The sequence below is a fragment of the Pristis pectinata genome, chromosome 8 (genome assembly GCF_009764475.1).
Source record: "Pristis pectinata isolate sPriPec2 chromosome 8, sPriPec2.1.pri, whole genome shotgun sequence".
In the NCBI taxonomy this organism is placed as follows: Eukaryota; Metazoa; Chordata; class Chondrichthyes; order Rhinopristiformes; family Pristidae; genus Pristis; species Pristis pectinata.
Genome location: NC_067412.1, coordinates 37,207,068 through 37,228,432, shown reverse-complemented (window position 1 = coordinate 37,228,432; position 21,365 = coordinate 37,207,068). Strand labels below are relative to the sequence as shown.

At 39.4% G+C, this 21,365-nt stretch overlaps 1 protein-coding gene across 1 annotated transcript in view; it reads left to right on the top strand.

Moving 5' to 3' along the window:
• usp31 (ubiquitin specific peptidase 31) overlaps positions 1-21,365 on the top strand; it is a 101,889-nt gene that overhangs the window by 37,628 nt on the left and 42,896 nt on the right. The window contains 2 exon segments of the mRNA XM_052021378.1: positions 16,903-17,040; positions 20,714-20,802. Of these exon segments, the coding sequence (XP_051877338.1) occupies positions 16,903-17,040; positions 20,714-20,802 (227 nt within the window).

The following is a 21,365-nucleotide window of genomic DNA, read 5'->3' as shown; positions in this document are numbered from 1 at the left end:
GACATTTTGTTTTTTTTTCCTGATCAAACTTTCAACATCTTTTGTCAACCAAGGTTCCCTAATCCTACAAAAAACAGAACACTGGAAGAACTCAGTGGCTTAAGCAGCATCTGTGGAGGCACGTATATGACTAACTATTTTTGCTTCTTACCCTTGCAGGGAAGTGCTGACTCTAATCTCTAAATGGACAGTTAAACTTTCCTTTCTGTCTATTGATGTTGAGCGCTCCTAGCACTTCTGCTTTTATCTTGTATTTCCAGTAGCTGCAGTATGATCTAGGCTTCCCAACTGCGCAGTTCAGAAAGACTTCTTCATGGTTTATGTTCTATCTTGGAATAACATGCATAGACCTGAGAGATCCCAAAGTATTGAAGAGTGGGGGATTCTCCAAATTTTTCTATTTAAAAAAAAATTCTTAACTCATGCAGGATGGCTGTGAATATTGCCTCCATATATGATCATAGATCAAAGCCTTTCATTGTGTTTCGAGTGAAGTGTAACTGATGGGAATATGATGGACACCTTTATAAATCTGTGCATTTTTAAGCTGTGGAATTCCTGGAGACCTACCTTTTCATTTTTCTATCAGTTGCTGAGAATTGTTTTGATCTTGTAAAAATGCACACATTGTTTTTCCTTGACTTGAAAGACATCAAAGTAAGACATCATCTTCACATTTAACTGTACTGTCCTCTTTCCACATTTTGTCCAGAATTTTGCTGATATCATAACAGAGAACTACATGTACCTTTACAGCAAAACATGTATAGTGGGCAGAGCAATGTCACTTCACATTCATTGGATCAGGTTAATGCTCTGCAGTCCCACCATATCTAGTTGTTGTTGTTGATAGTGATAATCAAACAGTAATGGGAAGGGGAGGTTCCAAAACAGCATGTGAGCACTAGAGTCAAGATTGAAACATTCGCAATCAGTCAGAAATGCAATATAGACAAACCATTTCTGACTTTCTTCTGAGGTTCTCACCAGAAGTCAGTCAACTTGATATCACTTTCTTGATGTCATTCCACATGATATCAAGAAACCATTGCGAGAACTGGATACAACAAGGATGATGAGACCAAGATCTCAGCTGTAGTACTGAAGACCTACGCTGCAGAACTAGTTATGCCTCCAGTTAAACTATTCTAGAAGATTTACAAACTGGCATCTGTCCAATAATGTGAAATATTGCCCACGAAGGTCCTGTTTATAAAAATCCAGACATATCAATTCAGTCTATTCTCAATTGTCAGTAAAATTATGGAATGTATTGTTAACAATGCTATCTTTGCCCAGTTTGGGTTTTGCCAGGACCACTTGGCTCCAGACCTCATCACAGCTTTGGCCCAAATATGGTTGAGAGAACTGAATTCCAGAGAACTGCCCCTTGGCAGCATGGTGGTATTTGACTGTGGCATTAAGGAATACTGGTAAAACTGAAGTCATTGGATACCAGGGGTAAAACTGCAAAGGAAGTTTTGCATAGCCTTAAGGAAGAGCAGAGGAGTAGAACTAATTGGATAACCTTTTCAAAGAGATGATAGGAGTGCCATGAGCCGAATAGCTGCTTCATGGGTTTTATGATTCTGTACAAGTTGCAGTTTGTTAAAACTCATGCTAGGGAGCTAACTAACATAAAAGGAAAATTTGTTTCACTCTTTGATCCTTTTTGATCCTGAATAAATATTTGATTCTGTGTCTAGCCGATGTCATTAAGAAAGATGTACACACCTTGCTATTGACCAAGACCTTCTAATAACTATCTGACATTGCATTTTTTCCAAAATGGGAAAAACATATATTTCAATTTGCTGCATATTTTGGACCATTCTGTTTTGCCTACCCACTTATGAATCAGAAGCATTGTACTTGCAAACAAGAATTGCAAGAGTACTGTCTGAGTATGTGAAACTTTGAGAAGGTCCTCCCTTCTCAGCAGGTAGGGTTTTTTTTTCAACACAAGCTTTGGATCCTAAGGTGCTTCATTTGTGTCTGAACAGATGTCGTTGAAAAAAGAATTGTTTTGTTGCTCTTAGTAAGCAGAGGTGTTCCAAATTATATTTTTAAAATGCAGCATTTATTCCTGGGCACATAGTGTAGCGGTTAGAATAATGCTATTACAGCACCAGTGATCCGGGTTCAATTCTGCAGCTGTCTGTAAGGAGTTTGTATGTTCTCCCCATGTCTGCGTGGGTTTCCTCCCGCATTATAAAGATGTACAGGTTAGGAGCTGTGGGCATGTTATGCTGGTGCTAGCAGAGTGGCAACACTTGTGGGCTGTCCCCAGCACATTCTCAGTAATGCAAAAGAATGCATTTCACTGTGTTTCAATGTACATGTGACTAATAAATAAATATCTAATTCTGTGCTAGCAATGCCCCACAGATGTGAAAAAGGTACAGTCAAAAAAGCAATGGCATGATAAACCTGAGTGAAATGGTCCTAAAATGGAGAATGAAGTAAAATGATTGGAGAAACTTGACAGGAATATGGGAGGCACCAAGGTTTGAGGAAGAGGTAGTCCTGTAGAGACCATGAGGAAAATGAACTGCTGCGCTCGTCTCCTGTATTGTCAGAGCTGCCTAGTACCATATTTTTATCACAGTTTCTTTACAAATACCAGATTGCTGTAGGAGGGACAATATGCTTTGGTCACCTTGTAATATTCCACACAGTTCAATGATTTGCATGCAACATAAGGAATGGAGGTGTATGGTTTTTTTTAAATGCTTGCTATTGTTACCTTTTGTCACTTTCAGCTGCTTTGTGGGCATTTGGGAAGCAGTATATGTCAATTAGTAATTTTATTTTAGTTATGTTTGTACTTTTCTTTTTATTCAATATATTCTAAATCATTGACCACTAACGATTGGATGTTTCTTAAGCTATGCTGCATATTTTCTAATTGGTTTTAGCCCTGTGGCTTTCACATTGCTACTATTCTCATTTAAGCTGGAAGGTCAATAGCTGGACTGACTATTGAGAAAAGCCTGGAATCATTCCCTTCCCTCCTTGTAATGGACAATGCATTTAACAAGGCTCTTATGTAATGACAGCAGTTTTAACTCCACTAACTTATCTGAAAATCTATTCTACTTTTAGGACGTGAAACCAAAATTTATTTTTAAATAGTTTGTCATCCCACACTGCAATATTTTGAACCAGCTTTCTGGATCAGATATTAACTCATTCCTTTGACGTCACAAGTCATTTATTTTGTTTTTTAAAATGAAAAGCCAAACTTTCTCCCAATTTTTTTTTTCCATTTAGTCAAGTTTCTGAGATTGTCACTTGTGCTTTCTTACACAACCCTTTTCCTGAGTAACTATCTGTAGGCAAACTTACGAACACCTGAGTTGTGTACAGCCCACGTATTTTAATGAGTGGGAGACTGGCAGTATGGATTTTCTGGCTGCTGCAGGCATCTGCTGCCTGGGAACTCTGTTTGTAGCCGCATTTCTGACTTGTGATCTATTTGGGTTACGAACGGTTCACAGGAACAGAACCTGCCATAACCTGGGAACGGCCTGTATTTTCAAACTGCCTTAAGTAGAAAATTGGCGCTTCCAATCCTTGCAGCAATTCAGAAAATTATCCTCTTTTTGCTACTACTTGTGCATTGTAATTTTGCTCATCCTGGAGTCTGAATTATGATTGTCAGAAAATTTTATCCATGTTCCTCTGCTTAGTTTATGTTACAAATCCTGAAAATTGAAGCTTCTTACTATCTTGGCAAAATGTTCAGATTGTCTTCTGCTCTTACTCCATTGTAAAAGTTCTCAATACTTTTTCCACTTTTAGAGAATATCTAGCATTCATTATCTCCTTGCGTTCTACACATCACAAATTGCAATTCTTCCAAACTCCCATCTTCTATTGCCAAACCAAGTCTCATTCCCTTATAACCACTGCCTGTGTAATTTCACTTTGCCCTCATTCATTTCAATTTTTTATCCTTGCTTAAAAAAAATTGTCCTAGATTTGCTCCTCCTGGGATTGGGGATAACCCTCCTGATCATTTTTGAAATAAAATCATGGGATCCTTTTATGCCCATCTGAGTGCACATTTTGGCCACTGGCTTTAATATTTCATTTGAAAAGTGATCCTCGACAGAGTAATACTTTCGGTACTGCAGGGAATCGGCCTAGATTTTCGAGCTCAAATGATACTTGATCTCTGAGCCCTCTGACTTGGGGGTCCATAGTTTGTTATATTGAAAGGTCTTTGAAAATTCAAGCTGGCATAATGCCATAAAACTGAGTGCAGGATGCTGTAGTAGTTTTGTTGATGAATGACCCCTCATGAAGAATACAATGTCTGGGATGCTGTTATTGACGACAACTCAGCAAATGTAGAATAGAATACTAAGAAAAATACATCAAGACAGTGGTTCAATGCTGCAAATATCACCCGTTCTGTTCTGATAAATGAATTGACCTCCCTGAATGCAGACATAAAAAGTTCACTTTTAGATTTTCACAAGATGCAAGCAGGAAATGCATTAAAGTAAATGTGATCCCTGGTTTTATAGAAATAAAGAACTTGTTTTCCTGTAATGCTGTTCACAACTTGAAAGCATGCTAAAGCTCATGTGAAGTGCCCTATGACTTTTTTTCTGGCTTTGTGTCTTCTTATTTCATGACCTTTAGATTCTCATTTTGCCTTATTGTTTGTGGGTGCCCATTTCTGTTTTGGAAAATTGTAATGCTCCTTTTGCATGCCCCAGGGATTTGGCATGCTGTTGTTGTTCTAGCCTAAGTATTTTTGATGCGTGAGAAAGCAATTGTTTAGGTTATCACTGGATAAGTGCATGAAGATCTGGGCAGTTCAATACATTATTCAAGCCATGGAAAGGGTATAACTGGGGTTTAATTCTTGAATATGAGTAATGAAAAGATTTATTTGTGGTGAAAGGCTTAAATCTTTTAAGTGAGAATGATTGAATGAATTAATTTTAGAGGTTTTAGTCATTGCTGATGTGGTTTGAAAGTGAGAAGTGGAAAAATTCACTGGCCCTATCAGTAGCTCAGTGTGTAATTGGTGGAATGAAGAAGAAAGTTTAATTTTCTTTTCCTATGTGATTTTTTAAAAATAGGTGTGGAATGCTTGATGGGTGTATGAACATCATACATGAGGTAATTAGTCAAATATTTGAAGAGGTAAGATGTAGGGGGACAAAGGTAGGGCACAGAAATCTGAATAAATTGGCTAGCATGTAGAACAACACAGGTGATAGATCAATCTTTTGCTCTCACTTATTGTTAAAGGGAAAAGGAAATTTCAGAAGTAGACTATTCCGATTGTTTAAATTGTTGAAACAAAATGTGCTCTGCAAAATGAGTAATTTGTTCCCTCAGGGTTGGGCAGGTGTGGGCCAGGTTTTAGGGAAGTTTGATTACAGCTATTTGACAGAATATGAGAATGCACATGGTTTCTCCTTGTCTGCTGGCTGCAGTACTAGAGTGGAAAGTGCATCAGTGATTGCTAAAGAAACGATGGTGCTCAGGTTATGTTTTACTTTGGTGTTTGAATTTTGTGGGCTGTTCTATTTAAACTCTCGATCCCCACTTTGCCTTGAATTGCTTCTTTGCACACAATATTGTTTGCGTTGTCCATTCTGTTTTGGAAACTAGTAGCACTTCCTCTGCCCTCCACTGGGATTTAGTATTTTGTAGGGTAGGTAGTGTGAATTTCCTGGATACAATAACAACTGCAGACAGTTTGTGATCACTGAATTCATGGAATGTTGTTTTCGTAATGGGATTAAATATCTGCAGACGTAGCATATTAGCTAACTCGGGTGGGGCTTTAGTGCTGTGTGGAGCTAATTGCTGACTTTGCCTTTTTATGTTCACGTTTTTTGTTAAATACCTAGTCACTGGAAAACTAAATCATGAATTTTTTGGTTATGTGACAACTGCTTAGCATAGCAGAGGATTAAAAAGCACATTCCTTTTATTCACGGTTGAATCTAGTTACACTAATTTGCCTAATCCAGAAATTCTGTTCACTTAATTAGTTAAACCTGCATGTACTGACTTGAAGAAAAGAAAAATGTCTACTTGGTTTCATTCATCTTAATGCTTCAATCACTGTTAATATAGATTGAGCATTTTAGCGAGGTTGGATTTAAACTTTTTCCCTGATGGTAGCCAGCTAACTTTATGCACAAGGTGGTGACAACAAGATGAGAAGTGGAGTAGATTAAAATCTGGGTTCAATAGATGTTTATAGGCTGAACCATTCCAGACCACATTTGAAAGTTACAGCAGCAGCAGCTGAAGACTGGAAAACTGGGCACCTTGCCAATTCAGTTGTGTCAGATATTGTGTTCTGCATTTGTTGGTTTGTTGAAATGTACTGTGCCTTTTAGGAAAGGACTACTAAAGGATGCTCAGGAGCAATTTGACAAAGCATCTTAAACAGCATTACTCTGTCTACATTCCCCTTCACCTAAATGGAAAAGGGCACCAAATGAAGATGAGCGTCATCTTGGTCGGCATGGATGAATTGGGCCAAAGGGCCTGTTTCTGTGTTATATAACTCTTAAATCTATTAATCCTGTCATGTCCTATTCAAGTTTTATATCATCTAGAGTTGATGGATTTTGGGATTGGGTAGAAAAGTAGACTGGAGATTAAGTATTAGCCATGATGTTTAGGAACGATAGGGTCAGAACGATAAAGATTCCTTCTGCTTTTAAATCATTTCCTTACAAGCTGAGGGCAATTTACAGTGACCATTTAACCTACCAACCCACGTGACTTTGGGATATGGGGGGGAAAATAAACTGGAACAACTGCAGGAAACCCATGCAGTCACAGGGGGAACATGCAAATTCCACACAAGCATTACTGAACCTGGGCCACTGGAGCAATGAGGCAGCAGATCTACTACCTGCAAAACAGTGCTGACCTGTATTGCTAAACCTACCTTAGCTGTTGTGGGTAGATGCAAAGAAATGGAAGCAGGAGTAGACCATTTGCCACCTCGTATCTGCTCTGCTATTCAATAAGATCGTGGCTGATCTTTAACCTCTGTCACTCTCCTGCCTTATATAAAAATTTATTGATCATTTGAATCTAACAGCATGTTTGTGGAAGGAAAGAAAATATTCAAGATGTATGTTACAGATGAAGTACTGCATATTCGTGTTTAATAATGTTTGGGGGAGTGCAGGGAGTTCAATTGGACTGTTCCCTCCCCACACATTAACCTTCTAAGAGCTGTCTAGCATTTATTGGGTCAGATATTGCACCAACCTTTTTAAAAAGCTAACTTCTGCACACCATGAATGGTAGGTTACCAAACTCTGAGACATTGGTTGTCTCTTTCTTCTCGGTGGGGCTTGACTTGAGTATTTCCAGAACTTCTTGATTTTTAGCTCTACGCACTTGAGTGCGTTAATTTTTTTAACATTCACTTTTTGTTGTTGACCATCCAAACTCCAACCCCATCAAGAACTTGAATCCTCTGTTGGCATAATGTTCCGAACTAATGTTACTGCCAATCCTGCTCTTGGGGCATCTGGCAAGGTAGTGGCAAGGGGCTTTATACATGGGCAATTCAGGAGCCTCTACTTAAGCCATTCCCCTGTTGGCGTGACGCCTATTGGAAATCCACAATACAGAATCCCCATGATATGTATTTTGTCTTTGTAGTAGTTAGTGATTCCAAGTAAATATGTTGCCTGAGGGCATTTGTGAGAGGAGGACAGCACAGTGGCGCAGCAGGTAGTGTTATGTACCAGCAACAATAGAAGCACAATGAGCCATGTTTAAATGTTAGAATCTATTTATTAATAACTACTTGTAATAATAAGAGAAATAAAAACGTTAGATATTAGACATTGACCCCAAAATAAACTGAGGTGTGTGTGTGGCATGTTCCCAAACCCCAAGACTAGGAACAGTTCAAGTCATGAAGCAAAACGAAGAGCAAAGGCTTTTATAAACCACATTAGAATGTAGAGAGAAAGAGTTTACGAATTCCACAAGTGCCACGATGGAACCAATACGACACCTCAATCGCCGAAGAACTCTGTCGCTTTTAGTCAGAGATATCTGCCGCTCCAAGGGCACTCGATACGTGGCCGTCCACAGATATACCTGATTCCTGGTACAGGTTAACGACAAAGTGGACTCCACAGATTGCTCCAAAAATCCATACATGGATTGTAAGGTGGCAGTCACTACGATTGTGCTTCACTTGTAGATACAGAGATTGGCAGTTAGCGCTACCAACTTTTACGTCTCGCGCTCTCTCTAGCAGTTGTCAGCACGTTAGTGAATCCGCCTTCAGACTTGTTACATCATTCCAGTAATAGATGCTTATTCGCTCCCACTCGTAGCAGTCAGATAAAGCCACATACACACCGCACTACCATCCAAGTGCCTTAAAGGGACACTCACCAACGGGCAACCTGGCTCGTAACAGTAGTGCCGCTTCCTCCCAGCTGCAGTGACCTGGGTTCAATCCTGACCTCCGGTGTTGTCTATGTGGAATTTGCACATTCAATCTGTCACCTCATGTGGTGTTCTAGTTTCCTCCCACATCCCAAAAGCCAGCTGGCTACTAGGTTAATTAGCTACTGTACAGTACCTCAATGTAGGTGGGTGGTAGGACAATCAGGGTGGAGTTTATGGGCATGTGAATGAAACTGGGTTACAGGAAAATAAATGGGGAATGGGATAGATGGGATTGTTCTGGGAGCTGGCAGAGACTGGATGGAAGGAGGTCAATCATCCTAGGTTGTGACAAAAAATGAGAGGGAATAATGAGAATTGGTGCCCTGGTGAGGGGGGATCTTAGTGCTGTGAATCTGCACGTTAAAGACAGGGTAGAGAATGGTGCAACAATCTGCTGGCATTGGACTGTTTTACCATCATTTCACCCTTCAGACGCAGGACTGCATATCTGTTGGTGAGTAGTTTACACAAGTTCTGTATGGGCTAAAGTAATGATCAAAATTCTATCATTTTGGATTAATACTGGGTGTGGGAGTAGGGGTGTTTGGGCTTGGCATCTCAGTGGAACCATCACCAGAAGCCTCTCTTGGAGACCCTGAACTCTGTCTTATGAATCATCTGTGTGTTCAGAAGCTCGGCTTTGAAACAGAAATAGATCTGTTCTCTGTAAGTTGCATTTTAATCTTGCAGCTGTTCTTACATTCTGGCGAGGAAAGGACGTGGCAATTCTCCCTGGCTCGTGGCAGGCCTTTAGTAATAATTTCACACTTTTGATCTGCAGTTACTATTTGATCTCTTAAATCCATGAATAATTCTTTTGTTTATGTTTGTGCAACTTTTGAGGCTTTGAGTCCCTTCACCCATGGTTAATGCAGCTTGTTAACTGTTCACTTATAGTTTCTGTTACAAAATTGCCTGAAAATTAATTATGGCTCAAGTTAGTGCTGCTTGGATTCCGCAACATGAAGTAGCAGACTTCAAGCATGTCCAAGCATTTTCTCAGTTATATTTTAGACTCATAGAAACGGGTCTAACACCACCCAGCATTATATCCATCTATGCTTATCCTATTTACCCTCATTAGGTCCATAGCCTTTGAGATTTGTACTTGATGCTTCTTAAATGTTGTGGGTCACTGTGTCCACCACCTCTTTAAGCACTGCATTTCAGACTCCAACCACCCTTTGTGTGGAAGCAATTCCCCCTCGGATCCTCTCTAAACCTCCTACGTCTCACCTTAAACCTATGTCCCCTTGTTTTTAGTGCCCTTGCCATGGTAAAAAGATTTTTAATATCTACCCTATCTCTCTGATAATTTTATATACCTCTATCAGGTGACCCTCCTTCTCTCCCTCAACCTAGTCGGCTCCAGAGAAAACAAACCCAGCTTATGCAGTCGCCCCTTATAACTGAAATTTTCCAGTACAGACAAATTCCTGGTGAATCTTCCCTGCACTTTCTCCAGTGCAATCAGATCCTTTTACAATACAAGTTTTCTGGTGGCTAACCCTCCCAGAATGGTTAGTGAAGATCAGTGTTTAGTCTGTTCTGGCAAGACTGTGGTTACAGGAAGGCAGGTTGAAGGTAACTGGCATCTTGGCCAAAGTTGTTTCCTCATCTAAAGCTGCTAAGAGTGGATTACATGATTGTTAATCTTATTTCTCGTCCTTCAGGGAAGGTGGTGCTGTCCTTGTGTTAATAGAGGAAACTTAATTTAGTTGGACATCACAGCTTGTGGAGGTACTTGGCTGATCCAGCAGTGCTTGTAAAGTACATTTGAGTAGACAGAGACTGCTATCTTCTACTCAATTCATAGACTTTATGGTCTCTCTTGTATCAGGAATGGAGAGGAATAGTGGAACCAGTTCACTATTCATCAATATAATAGATTGTTTCTGAGGTTGGGCAATGAATAAGACTGCTTTCAAAATAGGTTCTAGCAGTTTTTCACCAGTGTTGTTTATATTTGCAGGCTATGTGATTTTCAGAAGTTTTAAACAGGTTTTGATTTTCCAAAGAATTTTGAATGGCTTGATGATTAAAATGGTAAAAATGTTCTTAGAATATTCTATTTGATCAAGTCTTGAGTAATCTTAGTCCTTGTTATCCACAAAGGATAGGGTATGGACTTTCTGTGGAAAATGGAGAACAAGAAACGTCCAGGTACCACTGCTCCAGGTTAGAAATATTAACGTCAGTAGCTGCCTCCTGTTCCTAAATCACCGCTCTGGAAGGTTAAAACATACTTTGCTATTGGGAAGAAAGAGCATTGTGGTGATTCTTCCTTATCTCCATCTCATCCTCCTCCTAAAATTTTCTAAGCCAGAGGCCTTTCAAATCCCACAGGCCTAAAACACATATCAGTGAAAAATTGCCGCTGCTCTTTACTTCTGAAACTGCTCTCTTGCTATTTCTATAGCTGGTTAGACTAGGAGGATTTCCAGGTGTTGCATTTGTCACTCAGCCTTGCTACCATTCCTTGTAATTAGGTCCTGCACTATTTAGGAAGAGGTTGAATGCATGGCCCTGTTTCCTGTAAAGTCCTGGGTAGGAGTTCCCCTAAAATGCAGACCTCACATGAGAGGCCTCTGGAGGACCACACAATGTAATACATGGCTGACCTTGGGAGTACGGGGATAGGAAATCAATAAGTAACATACACTGTGTCTATCAGTTTCTTCTATTTCATGCACCATGCTATCCCTACCACCAAACTAGAAATTTGGGTAATACTCTCGAATGCTTCAGCTGTTTATCTTAGCACATTTCAACAAAGCAAGGTACCTGTGGACTGTAATTGAGTGAAACTTAACTTTATGCTGACATTGGGGATACCATGGTTTTTGCACAGCCATTGTGCAACCTTAATATGAAACAGATGTGTAACTGAACAGCAAAATGATTGATATGTTTGGAATTCTGGGTGGTAATCTTCTGAACCTTATTTCAACTAGTATTATTTTTTGTTTTCCTGCTTTCTTTGTAGCATTTTTCTTCTATTTTTTTTATTATTATTACTGTTTTCCTGCCACTTTATATCTAAACCAATATTTAATGTGTAAAGGTCTTGAACAGTTGTAGTTTTCCAGGAAGCTGCACCTTTACTATTTCAGGGCTCTTTAGGGGATGTCTCAAATGTGAAATATCTCGCATGTAGAAATCTCTCAATTGGTGGTATGTGGTGGGAGGGAGCAGTTCTGCTGGACTTCCTTTAGTTGAAAAATCAATGCTCCTCTATGCTGTTCAAGACTTAGAAGGAGGAGGAAAGTGATCTGGGTGGGGCACTTCCATGTCCATCACCAAGAGTAGCCTAGTGGCACCACTACTAATTGTACTGTTAATGAACATAATTGCCTTACTGTACAGGCAACCCTCCTGCTCCCCACACAAATTTTATCTATATTTTTCAGCTCTAATTTCTTAATGCATGCACAGACAATGTGGAGCTTTTGTCAGCATGGTAGTTTCTGCTACCTAGCAGTCCCGTCCCCCCCCCTCTCAACTTACCACCCCTTCTCCCCCCCCCCCATCCCAAGAGATTTCTATATTATTTACCCTCAAGATGTCTGAAACAGGGCCAGCAAGTTTAAGTGGAAGTTGTAAACCTAAATGACAACTGTTACTTGTTCCAAGTTGTATCGTGGAAGTATCTTGCCTATATTTCATATCTCCATTCAAATTGAAGGCTGGAAGGTGGTAAGGATCTGCAGTTGTTTGTCTCCAAACACAACTCCAGGCCACTTGGAAGGTTTGCTTTGGAAACTGACGAGCACAATCTCTTAATGTCTTTTCTGCCTGGGCCCACCAACCCCCCCCCCCCCCCCAAAGCCCTGAACCAACAGCTGTGGTATTTATCATTACTGTTGAGGGAATGTCCCATAGGAACAGGTCTCCACTTATAACATGGTATTCACTGGGATATTTTTGTATTATAGAAAATTGCAATCCAGACTATTTTCTAGGAACATAGCGCTTCTGTGATGGGTGTAGGGGCAGTGTTGCCTGTATCTCCAGCAGGTAGTGAGTGAACTAACATAAGGGATAAATCTGGTTCGGCAGTCGTAGATGTATCTGCCCATGTCATTGGTAGAAATGACCAATGCAAACTCTTACCTTCAGATTCAGGATACTCTCCATGTAGTGTGACACTGCAATGATGCTGAATGGGATAGATTTATAGTGTATCTGGGAGCTCAAAACTAGGAACTCTTGGCATGTGAACCATAAAGAGCAGAAACCTATACTACCACAATATGTAACCTCAAGGTTCATCATATTGCTCACACTACTATTTAAATCAAGCCTGGTTCAATGAGGGGTGCATAAGGACATGCTGAGAGCACCATCAGGTTTGCAAAGATAGTTGCCAACCTGATGAAGCTATATAACATAAGATTATGTGTGTGCTATACAGAAGAAAACGTCAGATTAAAGTTCTGCAATCCTGCCATTTTTAGCTGTAAAAGCAGGCAGTTAAATGGCTATCAAGAGGGGGTAGCACCAAGAATATGTCCATCCTCAACAATGGCAGGGCTGAAGACAGCAAGAAAAGGCTGAAGTATTTGCAAACATGTCCATAGAAGTGCTGAGCAAACAACTTCTGGTTTCTTTTGAGTTTGCCACCATCATAGAACTCTGTATTCAATTGTTTTGGTTGATTTCATGTGATAACAATGCCTGCAAGGACTGGATCACCAAAGGCCATCAGACCAGACAACATTGTGGCCATAATACTGACTTCTACCCGCTACCCAGATACCTCCTGTTCATGAAAAGCAGAACAAATCTAATCTGGCTGATTACTACCCAGCCAGTCTACTCTTAGTCATTATCAAAGTGATGGAAGGTTCTGAACACCTCACCTATGCTTAGTTTTCATTTTGCTAAGACTACAGCTCTAGAATTCATTACAAACATAGACTAATGAGCCAAATTACAAAGGTCAACTGAGAGTTCATGCCCTTGACATTTTGCAGCATTTGACCAAACGTGGTATCAAGGAAGCCTGGTAAACTGAAGTTGATGGCTATCAAGGAGAATGTACACCAAAAGTGTTATACCTGTAAAAAGTAAAATTGCTATGGATATTGAAAGTTGATCATCTCAGTCCCAGGATAAGGCTGTAGAAGTTGCTCAGAGCAATCTCCCAAGCTCACATCTTCAACTGTTCCATTATTGACTTCTATCAAATCAGAAGTGGTGATGTTTGCTGATGCTTGTGTCTTTTTCAGTTCCATTTGCAATTGCCTTGCACCTGAAGCAGTGCAAGCCTACATACAGCATGACCTAAACAACATTTTTGGGCATGGACTGATAAGTTGCATGTAACATAAGAAATAGAAACAGGAGTAGGCATCTGGCCTTCAAGCCTGCACTGACATTTATCAAGATTGTGGTTTATCTTAGCATTATTTTCCCTCACTATCACCATATCCCTTGATTTTAATATCCAGAAATCTATCCATATCTGTTTTAGTAAACTTAACAACAGAGCCCTTTAGGGTAGAGAATGCCAAAGATTTGCTATCTTCTGAATGAAGAAATTTCTCTTCATCTCATTCCTAACCTTGTTTATTCTGGGATTGTGACACCTACTTCTAGACTCAGCCAGGGGAAACATCCTCCTTGCATTCAGCCTGTGAAACCCCGTAAGTGTTTTGTAGGTTTCAATGACATAATCTGTCATCCTTCTATACTCTAGATGACACAGGCCACAAAAGTGCTGATAACCTTTGACATTCAATAGTGTTAACATTGGCAACCCCCCCATCAATATCCTGGGGGGAGCATGAACCACTAATACAACTGGACCAACTGCATAAGTATTCTTGTTACAAGAACAAGTCAGAGGCTGGTTAGGGTTGGTTCTTCTGACACCCCAAGGATTTTCATCATCTACAAGACAACTCTGGAGTGTGATGGAATACCCTTCACTTGCTTGGATGAGGGCAGCCTCAACAACATTGACATTAATCAGGACAAAGCAGCTGCTTGATTGGTAGCCCATTTACCAACCCAAGCATTCATTTCCTCACAGCTGGTACACCAAGACTGCGATGTATGCAGGCAAAAAAATACATTTTGGGTTACTTGCATAAGCAACTGTGAGGGCACCTCCTGAACTTACAACCCCTGCTGCCAAGAGGAGGGGAACAGACGTGCGGGAATGATGCCACTTGCAGTTCCCTTAAAATTGCACGCCACCCTGACTTGAATACAGTGCAATTCCTTCATTGCATGCTCCATATCCTAGAACACCTTCATAACATCATTGTAGGAATACCTTTTATTTGAAGGATTGCAGTGACACAGTGGTTCACTACCAACTTGGGAATGAATGCTAGTGACATGCAGAAAATTTATAACTTCACATGTGGAGTAAACAAAGCCATTTAGCTTGTCAAGCTCATTTCTAATATGGACCTTTTTTAATTGACTGTCCTACCCTAATCCATTTAGAATATGATGGCCAGCTTTGGCAAAGCTACCCAATGTAGAGAGTTGAATCAAATTCCAGCATGTCTAGTCTAATCCTACATCCTGCATTACATGTCCTTGACCAGCTGTCTATTCTATCAACATTCCTATAATTCGAGGAGTTTAGGAAGTATCTTGTTGCATATGGCATTAGATCATAACTCCTCTGTATTTGCCCTTTAACTCTCAGTCTTGCAACTAACTAACTTTTATCCAGTTGTACATTTATTTTAGAAAGATGTTGAGCTACTAATATTAGAAGTGCTTTTTTAAAAAAAAGGAAAAATGTAACGGGTTAAATGGAGGAATCCTGTTTCTAGTATTTGGATGATTGGCCAAAGATACAAGATTAAATGAATGATCTAGAAAGGGAAGAAAAAATCTTTCTTTAATGCAGTTGTGATAGATGCAGACACTATCAGCAATCCAAACTAGTTTGTCTCAGTTTAGGGGGAAATGGGAGGGTGAGAGGCAGTGGCAGGGAAGAATCGAGAGGGTGGTTGGGTGGGGTGGTGCTGAACAAAATGGGGATAAGAAAATGATACTATTAAGTGGCACAGCTAGTAGAACTGCAGTCTCAAAGTGCCAGAGACTTGGGTTCAACCCTAACCTCCGGTACTGTCTGTGTGGAGTTTGCACGTTCTCCCTGTGGCTGCATGAGCTCCCTCTAGATATTCTGGTTTTCTCCCACCTCCCAAAGACGTTCTCCCTGTGGCTGCATGAGCTCCCTCTAGATATTCTGGTTTTCTCCCACCTCCCAAAGTCGATCAGTTGGCTGCTGTAAATTGCCTTTTAGTATAGAATCTTGGCAGAGTTGATGGGAATGTGGGGAGAATAAAATGGGATTAGTGTAAGGTTATTGTAAGTGGATGCTTTATGAACAGTGTGGAGTTAGTGGGCTGAAGGGCCTGTTTCCGTGCTGTATGATTCTATAAGTCTATATAAAAAAAACAGTTTGCACATGTTAATCTTAGCATGAACTAATGGGGCCAAATGGCCTGTCTCCAAGCTTTATATTTATGCATCTACTTTGGCTTGCATGCTATTTTCATGTCTTTGTTAAAGCCGAATGCTTATTTCAATTGAAATGCAGTATTTGCCTTCATCTGCTGGAATACATTGCCTCATGGATGGCTGTAGATACCATGTGCTCATGCATTCTCCATAATTGTAACTTAGACCAATTTGTTAGATGGCTCTTATGGTAAATGGAGCACAAGTATTTTTGTTTGTTTTTGGGAGGTAGATGTTGTGAGTGCAGGCTGCATTTACTGTAGCTTCACAGTTCAGCTACTGATGTATAGCAAGATGCAACAAAAGTAAATAAGAAGAAAAGAATAGTTTTGGTTAGAGAATCAGAGTTGGCCAGAGCAGAAGAATTCCCCGATCTGTCAAATAGTAGTATTTATTAATGTTATAGTCCACAATAAAGTACTTAATTTGTTTAATCTTGCCTTTTGTATATGTATCTGAACTTCATCTCCTTGTTTCCAATATCTATTATTCTGTCATTTACCAAGCAGTCAAGTATAGAGGTGGTGACCTTGATTTTATTAAATTCAGTCAAATCATTCTCCCCGTTTGTGAGTTTGCTCTACTTCTTCCTTAAGCCTTGTATCCAAATCCTCTCCGTTATCCTCTGTTACACCCTGCAAGAATACCTGGAAGGTCTATGCTATCTTTTCTCCTTTCTCCTCCATTCTTATGTATATGTTAAGGTCATGAAAGCAAGCCCTCTCTTCATACTTGGGTAAATGCAAGAGGCAATTTTTTTGTGTGCTCTACCTACCTTTTGGATTTCCAGTTATTGAATAGATGAATTGGATGTGTGGATTTTGCTGAGATCTGTGGAGCAAGCATTGCTCAAATCATGACCACATTTAGAGTGACTGGAAATGTAAGCTCTTTCTTGTGTAAATTTATATCCTTTTTATTTTTATTTTTGACTTTCAGAATGTTGTATCCAAAAACGCTTTCCAGTATCGTGGCAATTCGCAACATGATGCTCAGGAGTTTCTTCTGTGGCTTCTTGACAGAGTCCATGAAGACCTGAACAATATTGTTTTAACAAATGGGAGGCCTCCTGCCAAGGTATGATTGGTTTACTTATTAGAAAATGGAACAAAAACATCAAATGAATTTGAGTCCTGATGTGAGGTTTTGACCCGAAACGTTGACAGTTCCTTTCTCCCCCACAGATGCTGCTTGACCCACTGAATTTCTCTAGTACATTGAATAATCAATTCATCAATAACAAACAAACTATCTATTTTGGTCACAATAGGAGATTATTTGGCTCTAGAAATTTTTTGGTAAAACTGTCAAATTAATCCATCTCTTTGTAGCCCTTTAAATAATTTCCCTTTTAAGTATTTACCTAGTTCTCTTTTGAAAGTTATTATTAAATTTACTTCTTTCTCCCTTTTAAGCAATGCATTTAAGCTTTCCAACAAATGTATTGTTTTTAAAACATAACTAGTTTCTCTTCTAGTTCTTCTGCCAAACACCTTAAATGACTGTCCTCTGGTCGTTGATGCTTCTGCCACTGGAAACTCTTCTATTTTTTATTTCCATTTTTGTTTTGGTGATGGAGGTTTGATATTCCCGAAATTCCACATCTCCTGTTTGTCAATCCTTGCACTCTGAGTATGTTAATAGCCTGCTATTGGATCGTTATTAATTATGGAGAGACACAAAAATGACTAGATTACAAACCTTTGCAGATTTGCAATAAAATGAAATTCTGCCAGATTTCAGACTGAAAATGCTCCACCCTTCAGATGTACGCCTACCACGAGTTTGGCATAGGCCTATATATTAAGTCCATACTCAGCATTTCCTGAACTTTTTAAGTTGGACTGTCATGGGGATATTGGCAGAAAAGGCAGTAGAAGGTAGTTTAAATATTAAAATGTTTTGGATGTATGAACTTATTTTAAAGTGTTCCTGATGTGTTTCTGCTAATATTGTTGCTGTAATGAAACAGTGTTGTAAAGGTTGTAAACAAATACATCACGTGTTAATGCTGTATTAAAATGATGTTAAGTGGCAAAGCAAAACATGATGGTCAGCTCAGTCAAAAATAATGCAATCCCAGGTCCTCCCCAGGTTACAGAGGATTCTGTTCCAGTGAACCATTCGTAACCTGGATGGTTTGCAAGTTGTAAGTGTGGCCACGGATAGAGTTCCAAGGCAGCAGAAGATGCCTACAGCTAGCAAATGCATCCTGCCGGTCTCCCAAACGCTTGTCCGTGTTTACAGGCTGTACATAAGTTGAGCATTCGTAACCTGGGGAGGACCTTCTCAAAGAATGTGCTGGGCAGATGTGTTTAAAACCTGCAGAATATGATGGTTGTGGCATTAATTTAGACTATTGTGTTGTTGGAAATGGGCAGAGAACCTGGGACCGAACAAGTTGATGAAATCTACCAGGAAAGTGCTAATGAAATTTTCTATTCGAAATGTTTAGGGTCAGAATACCTAATTTTGTATAGGGGTGAGAGTGAAAGATGATAGGGTTGAAACATTTAAAGGGCCATGTTGCTGATGCAAACGATGTTTGTGACAGCATTCTGGACAATTAATATGAGAGTTCCATTTGAAGAGTAGGTTGATGAACAAGGGAATAAACAAGGATGATGAAGAATAAGTTGATTTGCAAGAGAGGCAGGGCTATTAATAAATGGGAAAAATAAAATGTCCTTTTGAAAGGAATCTGGTCAGAAACCATTGCTAGCTACCAATTTCCAGAGAGAGTGAGTGTGTGCATGAGGAATAGACTAAGTATTGCTCCTTTGTACAGGATACAACTTGCACGATAAATCTATTCTGTACCTCTACGCAAAGTAATTTGTTAAAGTCATGAATAAGTATCTCCAGTTGGTTTAAATCTTGAAAAGGGAAAAAAAAATGAGTTGGCAAATCTTATTCTAGGAATTTTCTTGTTTCCAGCCTGGCAAAGGACTGACAACCTGGCATGGTGTCAAGCTCCCACTGCAAGCAGGTGCCTGAAATATGTACTTAGTGTGATGTGGGTATCTTTGGTGTTTGAATCTGATCTCTTTTTGACCCTGAGTACTTTAGAAACAGTGCCAGGCTCATAGGTGGTTCATTTCTCATGCAGCTTTAGGTTTACTTATTCCATACAATTATGATTTTCATCCTCTTTTTAAAAAGTGTAGATGCTGAAATTAAAAGTGCAAATGCTGGAAACACCCAGCAAATCAAGCAACATCTGTGGGAAGAAATGGTTAACTTAAAGAATCCCCAGTAACTTCAAAATTTGCAACCACACTGAATCCTCAATGGACATTACTTGAGATACTGCACAAAAACATTCTCTTCATCTCTGCCAAAAGAAAGAGGACAATATTTAATCCTGTTCATTTTAATTTCACAACCTAATCTGTGTAATTAGGTGTTGATGTGTATTTTAAACTGAAATTACATACTAATAGCTAGAAATGGAGTAGGGAGAGAGGGGAGAAGTGTTTTTGGATCGGCCTTGACATTTTTTCTTCCCTTCCCATTTCATTTGGGTTAATATATACCTCCTGCATCTCTAACAGCACAAAATTTGCAAGTGCTTTTGCCTGCAGCTCACAGATGGTTACACATGCAAGCAAAGTTGAATTCATAGGGATAGACAGTGTTGTGTCTTTAACGGTATCCTTTTTTAAAAAAAAGTCAAATGTAAGAGGCTGAACACTTCCACATTCAAATTCAGGGGTTCCCTGGGTTACAGAAGGCCTGATGTGGAAATTAAACTTTGTGCAAATTCTCCAATAAATTTTAAAATTTTTCATTATGATAAAATAATTCATGGTATTCATTAATGATTGGATACAGTATATATTCCATTGGTTTAATAATAGGGTGAATATTTGATGAAATGAAAGAATTATTGGAAGTGTATGCAGAGTGATGCAATATGAATAGCTATAGAAAACGGACATTTCTGACATGGAAATAGTAGCTTATGGACAGTTCTAATGAATGAAACCTTTATGTAACCTGGGGACTGCCTGTAAAGTGCTTTGAATATAATATTCTTCTATACTTGCTCTGACCTAAAGACCATAATTGTTTCCAGGAATTAGTTTATCTGTGCATTATCTATTAATGTAGCAGCCTAGGCAATGAATGACTGACTGTCATTAGCTCACTGAATTGACATTGTTTCTTCTTGTCTTTGGCTAGCAGTTGGATAATCGCAATAAACAGACCATATGATGTAATTTATCAGCATACTTTCAGCAGCATGGTTTGCTTTTCATTACGGGTTGGTGACTTCATTGACCTGAAATTCTGCAATTTTTTTTTCCATTTCTCTTGATTTTTATTTCATCATGTCCCACTTTAGTGCATTTCCAGTATCACTTGTAAGAATTGATGCTAAGCATGTATTTATTATCAGTGATATTTTTATTCTTCATAACTAAACTCCCAGTGCTTTTGCCCCCTTTGAACTGCTTTTTAAATGTGCACCTTAAAGCCATTACTATTTTTGTTATTATTATTTATTGGCCCTTTCTAATAATGATTGACTGTTTATTGTAACTTGAGCTAAGTAAACTATCAAACCATTTTTCCTCATGTTTCTAGCAGAACATAAGTTAATTCTAACCTGATCTAGCGACAATAAACCTGCAGTTAAGTTGCCCTAGCATTTGTCTTGTTGCTAAATTTGCTTTATCGGTTGCAGAAAAGTTGATTTTGTGTTGTGTGGGACACTGTACAATAAGTTTATTTTTCTTTTACTTAGCCTCCGTTAAATGAGGATGGGCTGTGTGAAGGACCAGCTCTTCCAGCAAGGAGCAGCTTTGTACAGGAGCTCTTTCAGGCACAGTATAGGTGAGTATCAAGAGTTTAAAGTGGTAGGGGAAATGGTGTGGTTCATTATTTTGTATAACAAAAGTATTCCAAAACATTTTCAGTATTTTGCAGCAGTGACTGCAGTTAAAGCTTAACATGGATGTAAATTGCTTTCAGATATTGTGAAAGATGCTGTATAATTGGAAAGTCTGCCTTTTATTCGTGTTGGTAACCATGACCTCTCCCAGGACCAGCATTTCTGCAGGGATGAAAGCATGATGTCACCATATGGATTGTTGTACTCTGCAGTTGATTGTTCCTGTGCCTGGAAATGCCCTTGGTCATCTAGGTTTACTTGCCTAGTATATGATGCTTGATATCTTGCTTACCGCTGAAAAATCCTGTATTATCTGACAGTTGGCATAAATTCTTGTTCTAATGCTGCCCCATATGCACCGTCAGCTAAAGCTTTGCATGCCCTCCCCTCTAAGTTAAATGATCTTGGATTCAGCCTGACATTTCAGCAGAGTGCTGAATGAATGCTACACTGACACGGGTGCTACTTAAATGACTAAGCTGAGGTCCATTCTCTCTCGGGTGAA